We start from the raw sequence: 20,767 nt of genomic DNA, 5'->3' as shown, positions 1-20,767 counted from the left end.
AAAGCCTTTTGAGGCCTACAACAGGCTTTTTGCTATTGTGTCCTGGATCAGTCAGGGTGCTCACGCTGCTACTGTGTTTGTCTGAGCTGCAGAGAGCACAGGCCCCCATCCTCTTGGTCTGCTGGGTTTGTTTACTTAAGAAGACCCTCACTCATGCAGCTATGTGCCTGCTGGACTCCATGATGGCCTGTGTAGCTACAGAGGGATCCAGACAGGAGGTGGGGGTGTGGGGTGTGGGGGAGCAGGGAAAAGCTGGAGACGGACTGTCAGGAATGTCACAAACAGGTGGTAAAGCTGAGAGGAAGCAGAGCCAGGATTTACTCACTCCTCAGGAAGAGGTAAGCTTCATCAATAGGGTTAGAAATCTATAATCAATATAAGATAGATAGATAGATAGATAGATAGATAGATAGATAGATAGATAGATAGATAGATAGATAGATGGATAGATGGATAGATAGATAGATAGATAGATGGATAGAATTCCTCTCATTAGGCTGAAAGAGTCTCAGATTCACTCGTCTGGTGTAATAAAATGTGTCAGAAAACCTTGATAGATTCCACAGATGTCTGCTCTATCTCTGTGTGTGTTCAGAGGAGATGACTTTCACGAGTCTTCTGATTGTCTAATTGTCTGATTGTGGGAAAACAAACAGACCGGGACCAAAGTCCATGGGAGCGAAGTATGGAAACACATGAGGTGAATGCCCGCGACGCAGAGAGCAGGAGCCAGTTCAGCAGAGTGAGAGGGAGAAGGTGCACAAATTCATATAGCAACTGTGCTGTTATTTGTAGGTGGTGACAGGACGGCAGCCACAGCCACTCAGAAGTGATGACTGGAATATGAAGATGAAATATGACTTTTTGAGGAAATCCTGATGGTGAGTTTAAATTCTTGTGATTTCTCAATGTTAACAAAAATACTAAATTAACCATTTTTAACCGTTAAACCTTTTAAGCATGCAGTTATATCAGCTGTACCTCCAATGATATATGTACCGTAATATGACTTTTCTGCTGATATTATCTCAAGAATGTAGATTCGACTCGTTCACTTAGTTTGATTCAGCACAAGAAATTTGGCTCGAAGCTTTGCAGCCTCAATCATAAATAAAACAGAATGAAATAAAGCAAAGGTTAGGGTTAATATTTAACTGGTACATGACACAGGCCAAAGCAACAGTGGGTGAGGATGTTGTCTCAGCTGCTGGTTGAATTTCAGTTGTTCTTGACATGTTGATTTCCACATTGATCAACAGGAAGATCTGCACAGAATGACAGCATGTCTTATATAAGGTAAACTTACTGGCTTTTATATTTTATATATAATCTTTGTTGCTCTGTGAACCACTGAAATGAGAAAAAACAAATATTTATAAAACCAAATAGATTCATCACAGCAAATAATTTACTTTTCAAGAGGTTGTCAACCAAACAATTCAGCAACCAATGAGCTTTAAGTTCAGCAAAAATGGGCCTTTTCTGTTATTCTGGTGGAAAGACTTACAAACTTGAATTTCATGTATTGTACGATTCGTCTCGGTTCCCTGTGCAGTTCAAGGAGTTGGAGGCGAGGACGTTGTGCCTCAGCAGCGAGGAGTCTCTCATCTAATCATGCACTGAGGCCCCTGGTTCCCGCCCTCTGCCTGGTGGTCCTGGTGATATATGGACTGGCTGACAGACTCCGAAACTTTGTGGCCGGCATCTTCATCCCTCAGTACCATTACCCCTACGCCGTGGCTCTGTGCTTTGGCCAGGTTGGTAACCGGCTGCTCCCTGATGACTCTCTATTGACAATAAATCTAAATCTTTTATCAAAATAAAGCAATCACAAATGAAATGCTTTGCTTTCTACTAAGTGTGACAACATTGCACACTGTGGTTTACCTGCTGTTTTGTTGACATCTGACTGAAGGACTGAATTTATTATCTCTGACAACAGGCAAAATGGGAAATTATTATTATTATATTTATATAATATATTTAAAAAGGTCACCCACACAGTCGGCACATTTTTGTAAAGATACTGATAAAAAACAGTGGTGATAACAGTTAATATTAGTAATAATGTGTGAGTCTAGAACAGTGGTCACCAACCTTTTCGAGCCCAAGATCACTTTTTAATTCCAAACGTAAGCCGAGAGCTACCACCCTGATATCTTCCAAAAAACCCACTTAGGAGGGTCATATTTATTATCTTTTGCAATTTCTGTTAAAGGCTGAATGTACAAGAAATAAATATACACAAAGAGAGGCAGTTGTGCAACTTTTTCTATTCAATGACAATATTCAAATTAATATCAATTCATATTTACAATGCAAAATATGTAGCTTCTCAGTTCCACATCATGTTCTGCAGAGGAGCTGCTACTGCAGCACAATGTTTTTACATATAGGCTTTGATTTGAATATGGCCACAAATATGATTATTGCCTTGTATGAAAGAAGTCCCTTGTACTCAAATAAATACCAGTACTACACAGTATGAAGCCGTGCATCTTTCCGCTCCTGCAAATATTTCACAATAAAAAACCCTTTATATATATAATTTGTTTTCTTTAGTTTGGGGGGTAAAAACCACATCTAGCTCGCCATCGTTGCTGCTCCCGCTAGCTTGTCTCAGCATAGAGTGAGATGGCGGTTTGACTTTTTTTTTAATTTCAAATTTCATTTTTTCATTTTTTTCTTCATTTTTAATTTTTTTTTCTTTTTTAAATTTAGAGCATGCCTTGCGGGCGACTCGCGGGGTCCCTGCGGGCGACCAGGAGCCCACAGGCACCGTGTTGGCTACCTCTGGTCTAGAACAACGACGATTCATTAAGAAATCTTTGTTTTTAATTTTTATTTAGAACCGTTGTTAATCATTACTGCAGGTAACTTGAAATGCCTGCACAATGAAAAGTCACCTATGTATGTGTGTGTGTGTGTGTGTGTGTGTGTGTGTGTGTGTGTGTGTGTGTGTGTGTGTGTGTGTGTGTGTGTCGAAGGCTGTAAACATGTTGATTTATGGACATTTGGAATATTCTTGAAGTAATATCAGGGAATAACCCTGTGACTGGTCTAAAGTCTACCTCATATCCGTCCTTTAACAACACTGATAATCCTTTAGGGGTCATGGAGGCTGGAGCCAAACCCAGTTGACTTTGAATGAGAGGCAGTGTTGACCCCCCCCCCCCCCCCCCCCCCCCCCCCCCCCGACCAGCCTTCATATCCAGTTCAGACCACAATTGATGTATTTTCAGTCATGACGTGTGCATTATGCTTCAGAACAGCTCGACATTAATGAGTGTTTTAAAGCTTTAAAGAGCATTTTAAACATGAAAACACCTGAACAAAGAGGGTTGTCTCATTGATTATAATAGAGAAGATGTTTATTTGTATTTAGCTTCGTCTAAAAATGATAATTGAGGGTTTTACATACAGTAAAACTGTGTAATGACAAAGATGAAAGCTGCAGCCAACCATTATTTCCATTAGGAATCAATCGGGTTTTTCAGTTTCTCAGATTGAAAATAAATATTTTTCAAATTGCTTTTTATGTCCAACAAAAGCAAAAGGTGAGAAGGAGAAGCTATAGAATATTTTGCATATTTGCAGTTTAGATTTAGAGGCACAGAATCAGGGCAATTATTGGTTTGTATCATCTACAAGTATGTCATGAATTTAAAATCTGTGACTCTGCACACCGTCAGAACTTTCTATTTGAGCATCTGTATACAGTGGTGTGTGCACTGTAATGCTTTATAATGACATTATGAAATCCTCTCCAGGTTCTGATCTCCTTGTCAGTCTTAAATCTCCTCCACGTCCTGGGTCTGGTGCCTCTGAAGCGTTACTCCAGGTCTCTGGGTGAGAGGGTGTTGGTGCCAGCTATCTGTAGCAGCATCCACGCCGTGCTGGCTACGTGGGCCCAAGCCAACAGTGCGTATTCCGGCCTCTTCCCCACCACTCTGCCCCTGATGCCCCTGATAACTGTCGGCTTTAGTTTTGCTCTGAAGCTGACATCTCTGCCCTCTCTCCACATCTCTGTTCTGATCTCCATCCTGACTGGGACTTCTCTCGTCGCCACAGGTAAATATTCACAGGATGTTTCGAGGTGAAATCGATGAATCTTAACCTCAGAACCTCTAATCAATCTCCTCTCTCTCTCTCTCTCTCTCTCTCTCTCTCTGCAGTGTCCAAAGGTCTCTCGGTTGTTGATCCTCTGGAATACATGTATGCACCTCTGGCTTTAATCCTCCACAGTCTCTCTCTGACCTGGCTGGCCAAAGTGTCTGAAGCTGAGCACCCCCACTCCCCTGATGCCCAAGCGTCCATTTTTGACATCTACTACGCCCAGCTGGTGAACCAGAGCTGGGTGCTGGGCCTCCTGTGGCTACTGCACCCAGACAGGCCCTGGCAGGTTCTGAGTCGGGGCAGCTGGCACAGTTTGCTCTTCCATGGATACCTGCTCGCCATCCTCCTGCTGGGGATGGTACTGAACTTCCTCGTCAGTATCTCGGCTCTATGTGTCTCGCCGCTTTCTGCTGCACTGCTCCACTCAGCACGGCAGGTGGTGCAGCCGTTCCTTCTTCTGTAGTTTCACTTTAAAGGACTGTACCAGTGAAACACATTCACATCACTGCCAACAGTGTTTTTTTTATTTTTTTAATCTATGGAGTAAAAAAGTTGCTTTTTTAACTTTATACATTTATACATCCATGTAGTGGCCCTGGGGACATTCCACTAAACCCAGAAGGACAATTCAGATAACACAAGGGGAGGGGCAACTTGTCTCGTTTGTTATTGGACAGAACCCAAGTCTGAATGACAGTTCAATGTCAGTACTGCTGCTGTGTTTGGACCCTCAGGGCCACCACACTCATGACCTGTGCTACTCAGGCATGTGCATATTTTCAGCTAAGATAAAATGCAGAATGAGTAATTGTAACCAGCATGAGAAAACACATAATAAGCTAGTGATTTATCCTTGGGTCTAAAAGTGTTGAGACCAGTTAGCCTTCTTCTTAATTCTGGAAAAGTAATTTCTGTACAGGACAGGACACCGTGTACCGAATCATCCCACGACTAAACCACATGAACGATTAACAGACTGTGAATGTAATGTGACAAAGAATTTAGAGAAGGTGACAACAAAATATCACAAAAAAAACACTTGGTTTCTAATGTATATTTATGAAAAACTGACCATAATTGTGGATGATACATAATGAAAAAGGAGTTCTTTATCACAGACGGATGCTGTTGTCAGAATACTGAACAGTAACTGAGAGATTGAAGTTCCTTTGTTTCACCAAATTAATTTTCAACCGCAGCTTTGTGGAAGTTGTCCTTGGAAGACAGGTGAGAAGGGAAAACAGTGAGTTCCAGTTTATTTGTACTGGACACGGACAGTTGAACCCAGTTCATAAGATTTACTGGATGGTTTTATTTAAGCTGAAATCCTTGACTGGATGAATATTTAACCAGAGGAGGTTGACCTTAAATGAATGTGACAGCTGAGATCTGTCAGATGATAAGTGGCCACGATGAGGAGGGAGTTAAATGTCTGTTTGTAGGTTATCAGAAACTACATTTAACAATTAGCTATTAATATTCAGCTTTTCCCAAATGTGTAGTGTATATGTATTATATTTAAAAACAAAAGTAAATATTGTATCATATTAAATGTTGAGGGATGGTGAAACAGAATCTGTTTACATAAAAGAACTGAAATAAAACTAAAATAAATTTACTTGCAAAAATATTTATTCCGTTTCTAACTTAAGTTTGTAAGTGCAGTTAAAAACACCATCAGTACATGTATTTCAACATTAGCAGCATGAATATCCACTGTAGAAAATTGTACATTATCATTTCACCTTTAGTTACCATACAGAAAACATGGATTTACTGAGCTTTTAGATCACAAGACTGTCTCACTGAAAAAAAAGAACAATAACAACTTGTTCTACAGATTCATGGCAACACATCTGTTTGTTCAGTGCAACCAAAAATGAAGATAAATGCATTTCTTTACACACTGCCACAAATAGGACCCCATCACAGAAAACTGATGGGGTCATCAATCTGAAATGTGCATTAATGAAATGTTTTGATGTGTGACAATGTATTTTTTTCCCATTAAATTAAATGTATCTTCTGCACATTTTCTGAGCTTCTTGCCTTTTTGTACTTGTGCAATTTATTATTACCTGTAAATGGCAAACGATGCAAGTTTCAAAACATTTAGAAGAGATGAATGTATAAATGTCTTCTTTGTCTCCGCTCGTCTTAAAGAACACGATGAATGAATGTAAACAAAACCACATTTGGACACAGTGAAAACTCTACATGGCAACTTTTACATGGATGAATGCTACAGAAGTTACAAAAGTCACTCTGTTGACAGTTTGAGACGCTGCCCCTGGCTGGTGGTGGATACTTTTTAATCTTATACTTCCTCAACCATAAGATTCTTCTTTGTTATGAGGAATCAGAGTTGGGTGGTAGGTGCAGGCCCAGGCTCTGCAGCAGGTTGGCGGCTGGTCCAGCCAGACCCTCCTGGCAGCTGAGGGACTCCAGCAGGTTTGATATCAGGTTTAAGTCCACGTCAAGAGGCTGGATCTCCTCCTCTGTCTCTTCCACTCCTGTGGCAGAGAGATGAGGCGAGCCACTGTCCACGTCTGCATTGGCGTAATCCTGCAGGACAGTTAAACATAAAGTTTTTTAAGTACATTCAATACAATACTTTATTTAACGTATTTTTAGTGCATGTTTTTTGAAAACGAATATGTTGAGGCTGAGCCGAGGGAGGAACGTGATATTCAAAGTTTGAAATCTTACTTTTGGATTGAAGCTTTTTCCAATATTAGTGCTCATCAGCTCCGTATCCATTTGGTCCATGTATCCTCTCAGACTGTCCAACGTTTCTGTTCCATTTCTCTCATTGTGACCAGATGACCCCTCCTCTTTTTCTTCTTCTTCCTCTTCCTCTTCGTCATCGTCATCATCATCGTCATCATCTAGATCGTCTGAATCTAGCTCTTCTTCTTTACTCCCTATAAAGTTGAAATGACAGATTTGGTTAAAGAGGTGAAGATGTGTTAAGTGTCCGCGAGTTATTTTTTTACTGTTCATAACATTCACGTACCGAGCAGTCTGTCCAGAGCGTTGGCCATCGAGTCAGGCTCAAAACTGAAAGGATGAGCTGAGCCGCTCCTGGAATATATAAAGAAAACTAATATGACAACTGAACTGAGAGAGGCAATGCAAATCTAAATGAATGAGCTGGATCTATTACTGGAACTATTTTAATCAATGAGCCTTTGATGATCTTAATTAGATATTATCAAAATCAATTAGGTCTAATGGACAGAGAGTCAGTCTGTCTCACCAGGGAAGTTCAGCTCCCTCATGCGATGACATGGCGCTGAGGAAGTTCTTCATCCCCTGACTGACAGCTACCAGGCTGTAATTGGCCTCCTCTTCCTCCTTGTCGTCCTCTGTCTCTTTTCTCTTCTCCTTTGCACCCGTGACGGGCTGTGTCTGTTCGGTGGAGCTTGAGTTCTGGCTGCCAACATCAGCCCTCCCCCCGCTCCTCTCCTGCAACAAACGCTCCAAATCCTGAGCTGTGATATCAAGCCAGCTGTCACCTGGAGATAGACACAAAGAAAAAATTATTATGGGAAACGGTTGAAAGAGATAAGGCTCGAGAAGGACAGAAACTGAAGGAATTGGCAGGAAGCAGAAACTCCCAGGTGGCAGCGACAGAGAAAAGGTAATGTTTACTATTTAAGCAAAGTCAAATAAACCTTGAAATACATACTTTATAGAATGTAAAATTCACATTTCCACAGAGACGCTCTAGATATAAATAAAACTGTCTCCAAAATCATTACAAGGGCAAACTGCAATTTCCAGATATCAAACCGATGTATGTACAATATCTAAAATACAAAAACAATATCAGTTATAATGTATGATACAGGAATAATTACATCATATATAACTTCAGACATGTTGATGCTTTATTTCTGCAGTTTCATAGTAAAGGTACATTTTCACTTACTGTCCTCTTGGGGGAGCTGTGACTCTTGTTTCCTCAGCTCCTCCAAGTCGAAGGAATTGCAGCTTTGCAGAAGACGGAGAACCTCCTCACCTGGGGACAAAGCACTGGCAACACACACAATATCGGCATTCAGTCACACACACAATTGGATGTTACAGGCATAAACAATCACACAGTGCTCACAGCTGCATCCACACATGCTGTCCTCACCTCGATGTTGAGGCGACTGACTGTTTGAAGAAGTTTTCTGCAGATCGTGTCAGTTCTCTGCTATGGCTCGAGCCTTCCAGTTCTCCCTGTGTTTGACAACAATGACATTAAAAACTTCTACAACTTTCTACAGTAGAACATTTCTGAGAGTAAAGCATCTTCAACAATTTGTTTTATGTTAAACCTTATATTCAAAACAGACCAACCTGGAAGTAGCCGTTCCTCTTCAGACTATCCATGAAGCTTTTCCACTGAGGGTTACAGCTGACGGGGGCATCAGGCTCTGAGGACGGCAGCCTGCACTTTGAGCACAGGATCTCAAAGCCATGTGCCTGGGGACAGGGTCACACACAGATAGAGACGGAGATTAAATATCAATAACGAGACTTAAAACTCCCAATTTCATTTGCCTAAAAGACAGATCAGAATAAACAGTATACACTAGTGGTGGCTCACCAGTTTCATGCCAAGCACATGCGCTTTGTACTGGGGATGAGAGCGAAGAGGCAGCGTGAAGCCGCTCCTCCGGTCTGGGGTGAACTCTTGCTGCTGCAGCTGAGCATAAAGGCAACGGGTGAATGTCACCTGAGGATAAAGACAGAAGAACAAGGTTTTGATTTGCATCAAGGTTTTTAAGACATTTCACAAAAGCTGAAACATACAGATCACAGAAACAATATTTTTGAAATAAAAATAGTCTCTTTAAAGGAGTCGAGCCTCTTGTCTTTGCCTACACCCCAGTAGTCATGAATCTTTAGTCGTGTTTACCGATGCCAAGACTCTTGTACCAGGAGGAAAGGTCTTGAAGCTCCGACACGCCTGCAGATCTACTGGATCCCGCAGGTAGAACGCTGACACTGCCGGGGCGACTAGGTCTGGTCGCTGTGCCAGCACGTCGGCAATACCTGCGGGTATGAAGCAGTGGGCGCGGTGGAGACTTGTCTTAACCTTCTCTGGGTACCTAAGTGGAAAGTAAAGATAGATATGCATTTTTATCTTTCCTACATTCACGTTATTTCCTGATACCAGTCAGATACAAATGTTCCTCTTACATATAATACTCACAAGACAAAGAAAATCTGACATTTTGCTTTTAAAATACAGAGCTAATGTGATCACAGGAAGCTGTGTCAAGGACTGTAACTTTTATTCTTTTCAATATTCTATTCCATATGAACTGTTCAATAGCGTCACTAGCAGAAAGCATATAAACGTGTCACTGACATTGACTTGATCTCTTAGATTTTGATCATGAAAAGACGTCCTCTTACCCCTCTAGTCGTTTCCTCAGGGCTGAACAAATCTTCGGACTAGCTCGACAGGCGCCTGTGTGCGTGGAGAGCAACGTCAGAGCTTGTTCCACACTGGGCACCACATCCCTCGAGATGCCCACTGGACTGGATTTGGTCGGGCAGGGAAGGATGTGCAATTCTCCCTTATAGAAGAAGACCTGCAAAAAAAGTTTTACACTTACTAAAGGACATTCTAGCCTAATTTATTTTATACTTTGAGAGACAGTCTGAAGTAAATATGATGTAAACAGTAATATGTGATTTGAGCCTAAAGGGCTAACACAACGCAATTTCTCTTGTGTGGTCATATTAACCGATAAATCTATCTTTAAATAAAATATGTTTAAGACCATCTCATCTGATCATCTCACCCGGAGTTCACTGGTGTCAGGATTCAGCCACTTGGGAAGATAATCTGCAGCTTCAATCAGAAGAAACTCCCCATCGTTGTCCTCGACTCTGCACAAACACACAATCACGAGATGAGAGAGAAGCACATGACAGTCAAACCTCTGAACACGATCTATGTTTAAACACTGAAATGCAGCATTTTTTCACAAATATACAAACCCATGGCACTTTCTATCCCACCTGGCTGCAAGCTGTGGGAAGTTCTCCGTGATGTGCTGCAGGAGGTAAACGATAAACCACTCGTCCTCCACATTGTCCCCAAACTGAGTGCTGCCTCCGATGTGAGCAGGTTCATCACCTGTCAATGAAAACAATACATTCATCACTCTTATCTGAGGGAAACTTTACCAAGAACTGCACTACTAACATTGAAATCACTGGGATCTCTGGGATCTCTGTGGTGTTGACAGGACGTTACCTTTCTCGGGGTGACACTTGAGGTTGAAGGGCTGATGCTGCCAGATGTGCTGGATCACGAGAGGGGCGACCTTTGCCAGGATCTCGTCCAGGAGATGTGGGAGACGTTCCGCTGTTTGCTGAGACGATGACGCGTCTGTTGGGATCAGGAACAGTTTGTACTGAACCGTGTCCTCGTGAATCCGTCTCCTCTGCATGACGTCCATTGCACAGAGAAACCTGCAGAAGGACAACACAGCGGGGGGGTGATACATCTTCATGCGTACAGTCGGCATCGTGCTATATGTTTGTATATCTCCAGACTTAGTTAAGTATCAGTGAAGTCGATATTTAGCCATTTATATTAAGTATATTATCAACATCATATATTATATAGTTACCCCCGCTTACCTTATCTTGTTTTAAAATGTGATGTGAAATGTCAAAGCGAGAAAAAGAGCGAAACTTTTGTATTAGCTCCGTACGTTTCTATCACGCCTGTTATCACTGTTTCGGTCCGTCTGCGAATTCTGCTCGACCTCCCTCCATCAACCAGGAAAACAATAGTTCCTAGACTATTTTAACCAAATGTAAAATAACCTCCATTATAGAAGATTTATGGCAAAAACATAAATACTTAGAATTTAATTACAAATAAACAATTTATCAAATAACAGGCTTTTTATATGTAGTCCATCGACGAGGAGCGGACACTTTTCAGGGACGTAATCACGTTGTCGCAGTGGTTTCTGGGAGTTGTAGTGACAGTGCCTGTGACTCAATATCAGTCTAACGGCAGCCCGCGGTCGCCCCAAAAACTCTATTTCCCATGAGTCCGTGCGAGGGTGAAGCTGCGTATCCATGACAGCCGGGTTATTGTTGTTGGTGGTGCTAACCGTTAGCAAAGGAAAGGGGACGGAAGCTAATAATTTTATGAATGTAAAGCGACATGACATTTACGGAGCACAGGAGATGCTAATGCAGAGTAGCGACATTTACCAGGAGTCGCGTTCGTGCCTTGTTGGACGTTTTATCTGTTAAGCGTTAGCTCGCGTCTTTGTAAAACGTAACTTCCTGCTCACATTAGCTGCAGCAGCGTTAGCATTAGCATCAGTAGCCCGAGCCCCCGTCCAGCTTTTCCCCTGCAGCGAGATGTCAACCCGCCCTGCGAAGTGTTCCCTGGAAGCGGAGGCGACGCGGAGAGACGAGGGCGTGAGAGTTTGAACCAGAGACGACGGAGGGAGGATGATTTCCCGATACAACAGAAGACCCGTGTCGCACAAACTCGAGATGTGAGTAGTGAATATGAACGAGTTGCGTTTGCTAACGAGCGGCGGGTGAAGCAAAGATCAGCGGCTGACATGTTCATCACCAAAACAATATCTATGATCATCACAACGAAAATATCATCGATAACAACATGACAAGGAGTGTAAACACATAGCTGATCTGCCTCAGATTTGTAAAGTGTTTTTGTTATTGTCTGTTCTCAATGCAGAGTTAAAACCAACAACCTTCACTCAGGAGCCAAAATCTGTCCTTACACTCAGAAGAAACAGAAATAATGAGACATTTTGGCTCTAAGGCCTTGAATTTTCATTTATTTTCAAAGGTCAAAAGATAGTTTTTTAGCAGCCATAGACAGTAATGATGATCATTACATAGTTTTGTTCTTGACTCTACTAAAACAAGAAAAAAAAAAAAACTGACCTTTGAAGCACAATTTGCACATTATGTCGTTTATTGTGGCCTTATTAGTTATTTTATAATTGGTCAATGAATATGTCCACTTTCTACTGCCTGTTGAGGTAATGTTTAATGTCTTATGATATATCAGAATTATTGTTATGTACTGCTGGCAAGCACTGGCGAAAATGTGATATAAATGTTCATAAATTCATGCACATAATTCTAGACCTTTACTGGTTTTCATTAATGTCTCTCATCCTGTTAACAGTATGGCTGTGAAAAGCTATAAAATTGTGAATTATCCAGTTTTGAACATGTATTAAACCGTCTTAAATTTAACTGGGTGAACCCTGCAGAAACCCACTCAGTTGAAAGACAGTACAAAGATAATATTTAGTTCATGAGAGTTTTACACAGACCTTCTATGGCATAGAGTGCATGATGATGTCAGGAACATTTCCTTGTTTTCATACATTATTTGTATTTAAATGATGTAATGTGCAAAAAAAGATAAATACAAAATTATGATAAGCAAGGACCTGACATTAAATACATAACTGGTGTCCCCTTTTATCACCCTTTTACTTTTCTGATTAACTTTTCTGATCCCTCTCTTGTGTAGTCGTGGGTTGTCTCGAAGCAGCCTGGACCACCACCCTCTCCCAGAGGAAGCAGACGACAACCAAACCCCTCCACGATACCTCCATGACCTCCAGGAAGCAGTTTCCACTCACAACAGGTAACCGAGTCCTGGTTGTCCTCCGGGCTGTCGTGCAGGGACACAAATCAAACTGTCTATCTGCTACGCACACATTCTCTCGTGCCTGTATGTTTTGTCATGTTACACCATGTTGTGTGGACAACTGATTCTCAAGGAACTCAATATGTGAAATAAGACACTCAGAAGCAGTGGATTAATTGATATCACATTTCCTTCTTCAGATGTGCAATTAAAAGAATAAATAATGAGATGGGCTCAGTTACTTTGACATTTGACCTTTTTTTCCACAATGAAACCTTGCACGTGATGATGTCAGCAGCCACCGACAGTGAGATTTCCTCAACCACACAACAAGAGGAAACCTTGTTTATTTCATGACATAGAGATTCAAGATGTTTGAATATAATTGTTAAAGTGGTTGTGGGAGTGATGGAAACAAGTTGTGATCTATGTCCCCTTCATGAAAAGTGGTAAAACATTAAATCTCAAACTGTGCATGAACCTCACAGCTTTCTTGGTCTGTCTGTGTAGCTCAGGGACGTCTGCTGCCTCAGGCCACTCTGACTGTCCCACCGTCCTCTCCGTAGACTCAAACCAGTCCTGGTCGGGTTTCCACAGCTCCACAGGCACTGGTGTTTCCACAGAAAGGAGCTCTGTCTTCTCCTGGGGCTACGATGTAAGTCTGCTCCCGAGAAAACGATCTTCATGTGAAGTAATGATGTCAGTCTGGGTCTGTCTGTCACACAAGAAACATGAAGAGAAAAGATAAAGAGATTCTAGAAATGTACTTACATGCATAGTGAAATGTCAGATTTGATTTACTTTACCTACCTTTTGGCAAACCAGTGGAAAACCATTCAACTGCATACAACCAGTCACTTAATCACATGTCTCGCCATCATCTGCCACTTCTTTGTACATGTGAGATCTGATTCCACTGGGTAATGGTTTGTTATCGTGCTGTGCTTTCTCACCTCAGCTGGTCCTAAAAAAACTTTTCCAGGACGCGATGATTTATTCAATTTGTTGTCCTCCAGCTTCTAACTCACTCCGAACACACTTCTGTCTCTCTGTCTCTCTGTCTCTCTTCTGTTGCACATGAACAATCCAGGTTGACCACACACACACACACACACACACACACACACACACACACACACACACACACACACACACACACACACACACACACACACACACACACACACACACACACACACACACACATCTCACAGGGCTGCAGGAACTAATTGTTATGCACATCAAGGCTTCCTATGGGATTGTAAAAAAAGAATGGCGACGTGTTGCCAGTAACTGATGAACAGACTGCAAAGCAGCTCTCAGTCGTAGAGCTGCTACACGAGAACAGAGGAATGACTGGCTTCTCTTCCTGTCTTTCTGTTCTTCTGTCCCACAGGAGTTCGACAAGGCGGCGTCACGACAAGTGCTGCAAATGTTTGAGGAGATCGACAAAGAGCTGTATGAGGGGAGAGGCAGTGGCGGCGGGATACTCCAGGGGCTGCAGGATGAATGCCAGCAGTGGGCCACACGTTTCCCACATCTCCGGTATATTATCCACCGCTTCCTACCAACCCTAAAGGGCAATAGAGCGATCAACGCTGAATGTGGAGACAAACCTGAAAATTAACATTCCTTTCTTGCATGAAAGTATAATTATTTAACTTATTTATTCATTGTATTTGTGTCACTAAGGATCCTCGGGACTCAGGTGGTGTATCCCAGTGATGAGGGCTTCCAGTGGTACGCTACTTCAGGGAAAGACATCTCCTCCAGCAGCAGCCCATCAGTGGGCAAAGAGAGCAGTGTGAAGTCACAGGAGAAAGATAAGGGTGGTACAGAGTAAGTTGTGTCTGCACTGTCATAAAGTCAAGCTACAGAACATTACCCTTCATTTTAGTATCCTATAGTTATGTTTATGTTTAAAAATCTAATTTGGTTGTGAGTGCAAACCTCGATTTAAGGAGATACATTATCACAATTATTATTTTAAATTTATATTCATGATACTGATGTGAAACAGGTACATCTATCAGTCATAGGAATTTCATTGCCTGAGAACAGCTTTAATACATTTAATTTCCTGTCACCTATTGATACTGGAAAACTCTGCCAACATAAAAAAACAAACATCTACAGAGTTTGTGTTAGAAACAGTTTCAGCAAGTGTTTGCTGCTTTAATTTTTTAAAAAGACATTAGTAAGAAATATTCTGCTTCTCTATCTTGAGTGGCTGTTGGCTGGCTGTCCAGATGACTGGTGTTGGTGCATCAATTATGAAGGAGTCCTGGCTGACTCTGTGGTTTTGTGACCTAAATTCTGTGACTTGTTCGTCCAGTTTGTGAGACCAAGTCAATGTTAGTCAGCTGTGATATGTAGATGCCAGGGCTGCCACTTTTAATGGTTGTAAAAAGGCAGCACCACTTTGTAATGACTCAAAACGGAGATTTGTAAGATATCTTGGGGCATCAAGCCTTCATTGATTGGACAGAATTTAGGTGTGAAAGCTGGAGAGAGAGCAGGGAAGATTTGCAGCAGCAGGCCGAACCTGCGGCTCCTGCAGAGAACTCAAGTTGGATTCTCGCTTCTTCATTATGTATTGATTACAGCATGTGGGGGCTTGTGTCTTTATTAAAGTGCTTAATGTGTTCTCTTGTCTTGGTGGAAAGGTTGAACGTGCAGGGCAGGAGAGCGGCGCTGACCGCGTCCTCCTCAGCCGAGTTGGATGTGGCTCCCGGCACCCCCAGTGGCTCCAGCAGTCAGTACAAGCCGAGGGTGATTGAAGTGGAGGGTCTGATGGAGGAATATCTGGCTTTTGATAGCAGGGACTTGTGAGTTTCTCACTTTCATCGCGCTGCACAGCATTGGTCTTTTTCCAGAATCTGACTCTAAACCTCAGCTGCGGTCCATGTGTTGCCCAGTTAAGTTGTAATGATTTATTATATCTGTCTTTTACAGGGAAGACGAGTGGGAGCAGGAGAGTTCAGAGTCGGGGGGGAGGCATCACTCTCTGCCCCCCGTCTCGCCGTACCGGTGTCGCCACCAAGCTGTTCTCGACCTGCTGTTTGATGACATGTGGCGGCAGCTGGTTGGCTGGATGAAAGAGCTCGTTCAACGCCACTGGGAATGCTGCACCTCAAGTAGAACAGAACTTTTCTTTACCCTTTTACTTGCATTTGACTTAAATACATGTTCATCCTTGTGCACAGTGTTTCATACGTGACTGTACGTGTGTGATTGGCAGGCGATGAGAAGATTTGCGGCAACTTGAGCCCTGTGCAGCAAGACTCCCTGAACCCCTTCCTGCTGCTCTCCACGCTGCCCACGATGCTGCCCAAGCTTGGTCAGAGCAGGGTGCCCCCGCTCACAGCTGGACTGCAGTTCCAGGTTAGTGGTCTGAGAGAGGCTGACAGGTACTGGGGTAAAGGGCTAACTCTAAAAATGTATCTTCACTGTATATATTACAAGAATATATTGTAATATATTACATGAAAAGAAAATAACTCAGGTACAACGTAAAACTAAGTTGGTACAAAGTTTTAAATGCAGCATCAGTCCAGATGAGTACAAAAGTGACTTTAGGTCTAATCCAGATTATAAACCTGTTTTGTGCACTCTGCACTTCGTCAGCTTCCCCAACTGTGAGTGAGAACTTTGCAGACTTTGGAGTCGCACATTTATATTTCACAGTTCACACCTGATATTCGCCTGTTTTTCTCTCCTGCCTGTTGCTCTTTCCGTCTGCTCAATGCATCCAGCTCATTAACTTGTCACTGTTTTCTTTCCTTCCATATTTACTCTCTTCACCTTGCCGGTGTGTTCTGTGTCTATTTACCTTTCTGTTCACTCATTTTTGTTATTTCTCTTTGTTTTTATTTCTCCATCTTTCCCTTCTTTCTTTCCCTTCTTCTTTATCCATTTTCTCTGGTCATGCCTTTTTTCCCCCCTCAAAGAACACAAAGTCAAGGGGCACAAAGCACAAGTCCAGACGGAAAACCAAAAAGCAGAAAAGACCTTCCGCTGTATGTAACCACCTCACTTGGAGCCAAAATGGTGGCGTGTTGTGTGCATGCCGTCCATGGCGGCTCATTGTTTTTACCTCGAGAGTAAATGTGCTTGTGCTTGTTGATTAACACAAAAGCATCCCCACCGTTTATCCTTTGAATTAACTGCAACTTATTTTCAACATGAACTACTTTGATTTTCTTCAGATCGTCCTTTTCTGTCACAATGGGAATGTTTTGTTTTTATTAGTTGTTGCATTTTAAGTGTTGTGAATGTATTTTGGTTGCATGATAAATAACTATTTCTTGGAAACTACTATATTGCACATATGGAAAAAACTAACCACACGGCCACTGGCCTTCATAAGATAAACTATATGTATACAACCTGTCTTTCCTCCTTTATTATGTCCCACATCTCCTGTAATTTCCATCTTTTTGCATTCCCCCTTCCCTCTGTCTCATTGTGTTCTCCCCCTCATCTCACACCACTCCCCAGGCTGGACGGGTTCCAGTTGGAGCAGTGGCGACCCAGCACAACCTGAACGACCTCATCGTGATCCACAGCATCCCCCTGCAGCAGAGGAACCTGGGTGCGCTGGATAGAAACCAGTACGGACACATTTTACTCTTCGAGCACCGGTGCCAAAACCAAACAAGAAAAGCAAAAACAATGACACAGCCACCACATAATTGTATATTCCTAAAATGTGACTTCAATCTTTGAATGGGAAGGAAAACATGCATAGCTGTCTTGCAGTTACTGGTTTCCATGTGCAGGTGAACACATTGCATTTTGGACAAAGGCTCCATCGTGCCATGTTTTCATCCCTGATCTGAGCACCTTGTTAGGCAGAGCAAGCGGCCAGTTGGCAGCTGGAGGAAATGCACCATTCATTAGTTGTGTTCCACTGTCTCCTTCTTGCACAGGGAGGCAGAGGATCAGGCCTCCCACAGACCGGGCTCCAGCGTGATCCCCTCCAGCAAACCTCGCCCTCGCCGAAACCTGGAGCAGAGCTCTTCCTCGCTGTCCCGCCCGGCACAGTCAGCTCGGCGCCGAAACCCTCACCCCCGAACTCTCCTGCCACTGGTCCCCAGCCTGAGTCAGTCCTGCACAGCGGGATCCATGGATGAGGTCATCCGTGGGACACGTCTGTGAGTCTGAGCACCACAGGAACCCGGCCAACCCCACCCAAACTCCTGCCTCGCTTTTTACTCTCTGAAGAGGTGCAGAGGCAGACAGATCACTTTGAAAATAGACTCCCTTTCAACTAGTGCCTCGTGGCTCTGTGTGGTATATTAGTGGGGGTGGGAGGTGACAGAAGTTTCCTGTGTGATACCAACCCAACAGATGAACTTGTCATGAACTGCAGGTGAAAAAATAATCACGTAAAATCTGTAAAAATCCAGCAGCCACTGTATCTTAACTTCTAATGGTAAGATACAGTTAGACAGTTAGGAAATGTGTTTTTTATGTGTTAAAAGAGAAAATCAAAGACTTGGCTGTCAAAACATTTGCGGTTTTATTTTTTATTGAGGTTTCCGGGCAATTATAGGAAAACTCTCGACTTCACAAGGGAATAGTCAAGCACAAAATTCCACATAAAACTACATCTTCTTATTTTTACTCAGCAGTTTGAAAAAACAAGATATATAATGATAAATACAAGCTTTAAAGATGCTGGTGGATGGATTTTTTACCCTCGGCCTCTCGCTGTTTCCACTTGTAGCTTCTTTTTGCTGCAAAGCTGAGATAAACATGTCCTGAATCTTTCTTCTTATTTCACTGACTGATATGAGACTGGTGATAATCATGACATCTGACTCTTACCAGCAAAATGAATGAGCACATGATAAACAAATCCTTAAAAATAATTAGTTTTCTTTTACAACTAAGTAATTAACATGAGCTTGTCAGTCACATCTGTTCTTTATTGAAAAGTATCTCACAAGAAGTAAAATTCTAACTTTGGTTTTCATGCGCATTTTCCGAAATAATTATAAATGTTAGCGCCATAGATTAGGAATAGGAAAATCAATTTATGATATTGAATTTAGTTTCTCTTCTTCCACAGAACCACAGCCAGTGACCGGCTGACGTCTCCACTGTTGCCTCTGAGCAGAAACACTCTCCTCCCCCCCATCAGCACCGGAGACCCAGATTCATCTCACTCAGGGCTGCAGTCCAAACCTGCACAGGTATTATACCACTTAAACATGAGTGTACTGACACTAAATTACCCATTACTTTCTAAATGAATGCAGTAAAACGCCTGTGACCAACTTTATAAAATCTGTGTATTTTTCCAAATGTTTCCATTGGCCCAGCATCAGAAAGGCGCCTCCAGCCGCGCACACAGTGCTATAAATGATGAAGCTGGCAGTTCAATGCCGAGGGATCGTCACCACCTATTGGACGTCTTCTCTCGCCCCAACACAACTCACACATACAGGGTAAGATCCTCCAATACATGAACAAACTATAAACATTACATACAACATCCCAAGGAAGGCAGTAATGAGTAAAAACTGTGTTATATAAAGAATCTGCATGAATCTGTTATGAATTGTAAAATCAGTATGTTTGACCCTTGGTATTCTTTACAGTCGGACACTCCGTACCGTCGCTCCTTCACGGTGTTGGACAACATCGGGCAGGGCCGGCCAGGCAGAGCCTCAGTGGCCACAGGTATAAATTCCACTTAAATATTTTCATAAAAAATTCTGCTGGAACAGGGAGGTGATTCACTGCAGCAGGTTCACAGCCTTGTCAATATGTATGACCTGGTAAGAGTTTGTGGTACGTCCCGTATGAATTTATTTAATTTTTTCATTCCAACAGATTCTCTTGGAATTGGCGTGACCGGCGTCAGTCTTGGCATCAGCAGCTCATCTTTCCTGGACTCGTTTTCCCACCATCACATGGGGCACTCGCCCATCAAAGACGAAGAGGAGCCAGACCCACAAGCCCCTGTCCCAGGTCAGTAGATAAAAAGCTGCTGATGGGCCTTGGATAAACTATGGATGTGAGAGGTTGCAGCTGCTGCTTTTCATGTCAGATTTACCTACTGGAAAATATTTTAAGCTCAGGATGTTAATTAACTCGAGATTTCTTTCTTTTATCCTTTTCTCCACAGCGCCACTGGTGCCTTTGTCAGTCCCACCTCGGTCTTACACCCGGGGAGGCATCTCATCCAGAGCCAGCAGACCCGGCTTGTAGTTTGCCTCTAACCTCCAGAACCTTCAGCCATTCATCTTTATACAGCACAACACAGAGACACACTTTACAGCATCTGTGCCCACTAAACAAGTTTTTGTCTCACTAAAGTAGCATATTTTTTTTTCATAGTATGCTGCTTTGGTGAGGTTTTTGTCAGAGGCCTATTTTTGTATTTCACAAATCAGCTTATGTGGCTGCCAAACACAAATGACTCCACAGTAACTCCATCTTCACCTACAGCACACGAGCTGTACGTGCAGACATTCGTACAATGTGACTGTGTATATACATCTAATTATATGTGAATGTACTGTATATTATCCTCTGCAGTGTGTTGTTGTACTGGTACGTGACTATGCAGGGAATAACACATCCATCAGAACAGGGACAGAGGGGATTAAAAAAAAAAAAGCACTTTTTCCCTCTCTGATGCAACATCAGAGAGTTTGGTACCGTGTCTTTTATAAGGACATAATTTTCATTCAACTTGTATTACAAAAAAAAAATATATGGACCCAGAGCCTCTTATTGCATATGGTTGCACACAGGAAAGAACAAAAGAACAAAAGAAGAAGCCACCTTGAAAGTTTTCGGTTTGCCTTTCTCTCCATTACAGCTTAACTCCAATCATAGAGCAGAAGGAATGTGGTGGAGTGAAAGGCACAGAGAGAAACGTCCCAGCTTCACCTCAAGATAATGTAGGAATACAAGTTACAGCAAACGGTTTGTAAATAACTAAGAGAATGTAATCATGTC

At 42.5% G+C, this 20,767-nt stretch overlaps 3 protein-coding genes across 8 annotated transcripts; 2 read left to right on the top strand and 1 right to left on the bottom strand.

The window, feature by feature from the left end:
• Positions 1–620: 620 nt before the first annotated feature.
• On the top strand, positions 621–6,124 carry si:ch211-248a14.8. 3 transcript variants are annotated; one of them, XM_034608810.1, is made up of 7 exons: positions 621–700; positions 796–881; positions 1,260–1,296; positions 1,556–1,757; positions 3,771–4,071; positions 4,176–5,126; positions 5,316–6,124. In XM_034608810.1, exons 3-6 carry the CDS (start codon positions 1,283–1,285, stop codon positions 4,577–4,579), a joined length of 921 nt encoding a protein of 306 aa, XP_034464701.1. In that variant the 5' UTR covers positions 621–700; positions 796–881; positions 1,260–1,282; the 3' UTR covers positions 4,580–5,126; positions 5,316–6,124. The 3 variants fall into 3 exon arrangements, with proteins under 3 accessions (XP_034464701.1, XP_034464700.1, XP_034464702.1); XM_034608809.1 differs by lacking the exon at positions 621–700 and having other exon boundaries at positions 718–881; XM_034608811.1 differs by lacking the exons at positions 621–700; positions 796–881 and having other exon boundaries at positions 1,241–1,296.
• A 331-nt stretch (positions 6,125–6,455) lies between these two features.
• On the bottom strand, positions 6,456–11,221 carry ecd (ecdysoneless homolog (Drosophila)). Of its 2 annotated transcripts, XM_034608805.1 has the most exons (15): positions 10,771–11,221; positions 10,382–10,599; positions 10,144–10,261; positions 9,924–10,011; positions 9,532–9,710; positions 9,029–9,221; positions 8,717–8,845; positions 8,467–8,592; positions 8,261–8,346; positions 8,051–8,154; positions 7,376–7,634; positions 7,133–7,200; positions 6,826–7,040; positions 6,657–6,681; positions 6,456–6,620 (listed from the first exon to the last, which is right to left on the bottom strand). In XM_034608805.1, the coding sequence occupies exons 2-15, from the start codon at positions 10,584–10,586 to the stop codon at positions 6,466–6,468; spliced, it is 1,950 nt and encodes a 649-aa protein (XP_034464696.1). In that variant the 5' UTR covers positions 10,587–10,599; positions 10,771–11,221; the 3' UTR covers positions 6,456–6,465. The 2 variants fall into 2 exon arrangements, with proteins under 2 accessions (XP_034464696.1, XP_034464695.1); XM_034608804.1 differs by having other exon boundaries at positions 6,456–6,681.
• A 10-nt stretch (positions 11,222–11,231) lies between these two features.
• fam149b1 (family with sequence similarity 149 member B1) lies at positions 11,232–20,502 on the top strand. 3 transcript variants are annotated; one of them, XM_034608802.1, is made up of 16 exons: positions 11,232–11,651; positions 12,671–12,787; positions 13,301–13,445; positions 14,187–14,335; positions 14,483–14,629; positions 15,457–15,618; positions 15,746–15,927; positions 16,035–16,174; positions 16,741–16,809; positions 17,291–17,403; positions 17,722–17,946; positions 18,867–18,990; positions 19,120–19,245; positions 19,399–19,480; positions 19,634–19,771; positions 19,929–20,502. In XM_034608802.1, the coding sequence occupies exons 1-16, from the start codon at positions 11,605–11,607 to the stop codon at positions 20,009–20,011; spliced, it is 2,049 nt and encodes a 682-aa protein (XP_034464693.1). In that variant the 5' UTR covers positions 11,232–11,604; the 3' UTR covers positions 20,012–20,502. The 3 variants fall into 3 exon arrangements, with proteins under 3 accessions (XP_034464693.1, XP_034464692.1, XP_034464694.1); XM_034608801.1 differs by having other exon boundaries at positions 16,032–16,174; XM_034608803.1 differs by lacking the exon at positions 16,741–16,809 and having other exon boundaries at positions 16,032–16,174.
• Positions 20,503–20,767: the final 265 nt, after the last annotated feature.

Source organism: Hippoglossus hippoglossus, chromosome 15, assembly GCF_009819705.1.
Source record: "Hippoglossus hippoglossus isolate fHipHip1 chromosome 15, fHipHip1.pri, whole genome shotgun sequence".
Taxonomy (NCBI): domain Eukaryota; kingdom Metazoa; phylum Chordata; class Actinopteri; order Pleuronectiformes; family Pleuronectidae; genus Hippoglossus; species Hippoglossus hippoglossus.
Note: the sequence above shows the minus strand (reverse complement) of the source record. Positions and strands in the feature narration are given on the sequence as shown.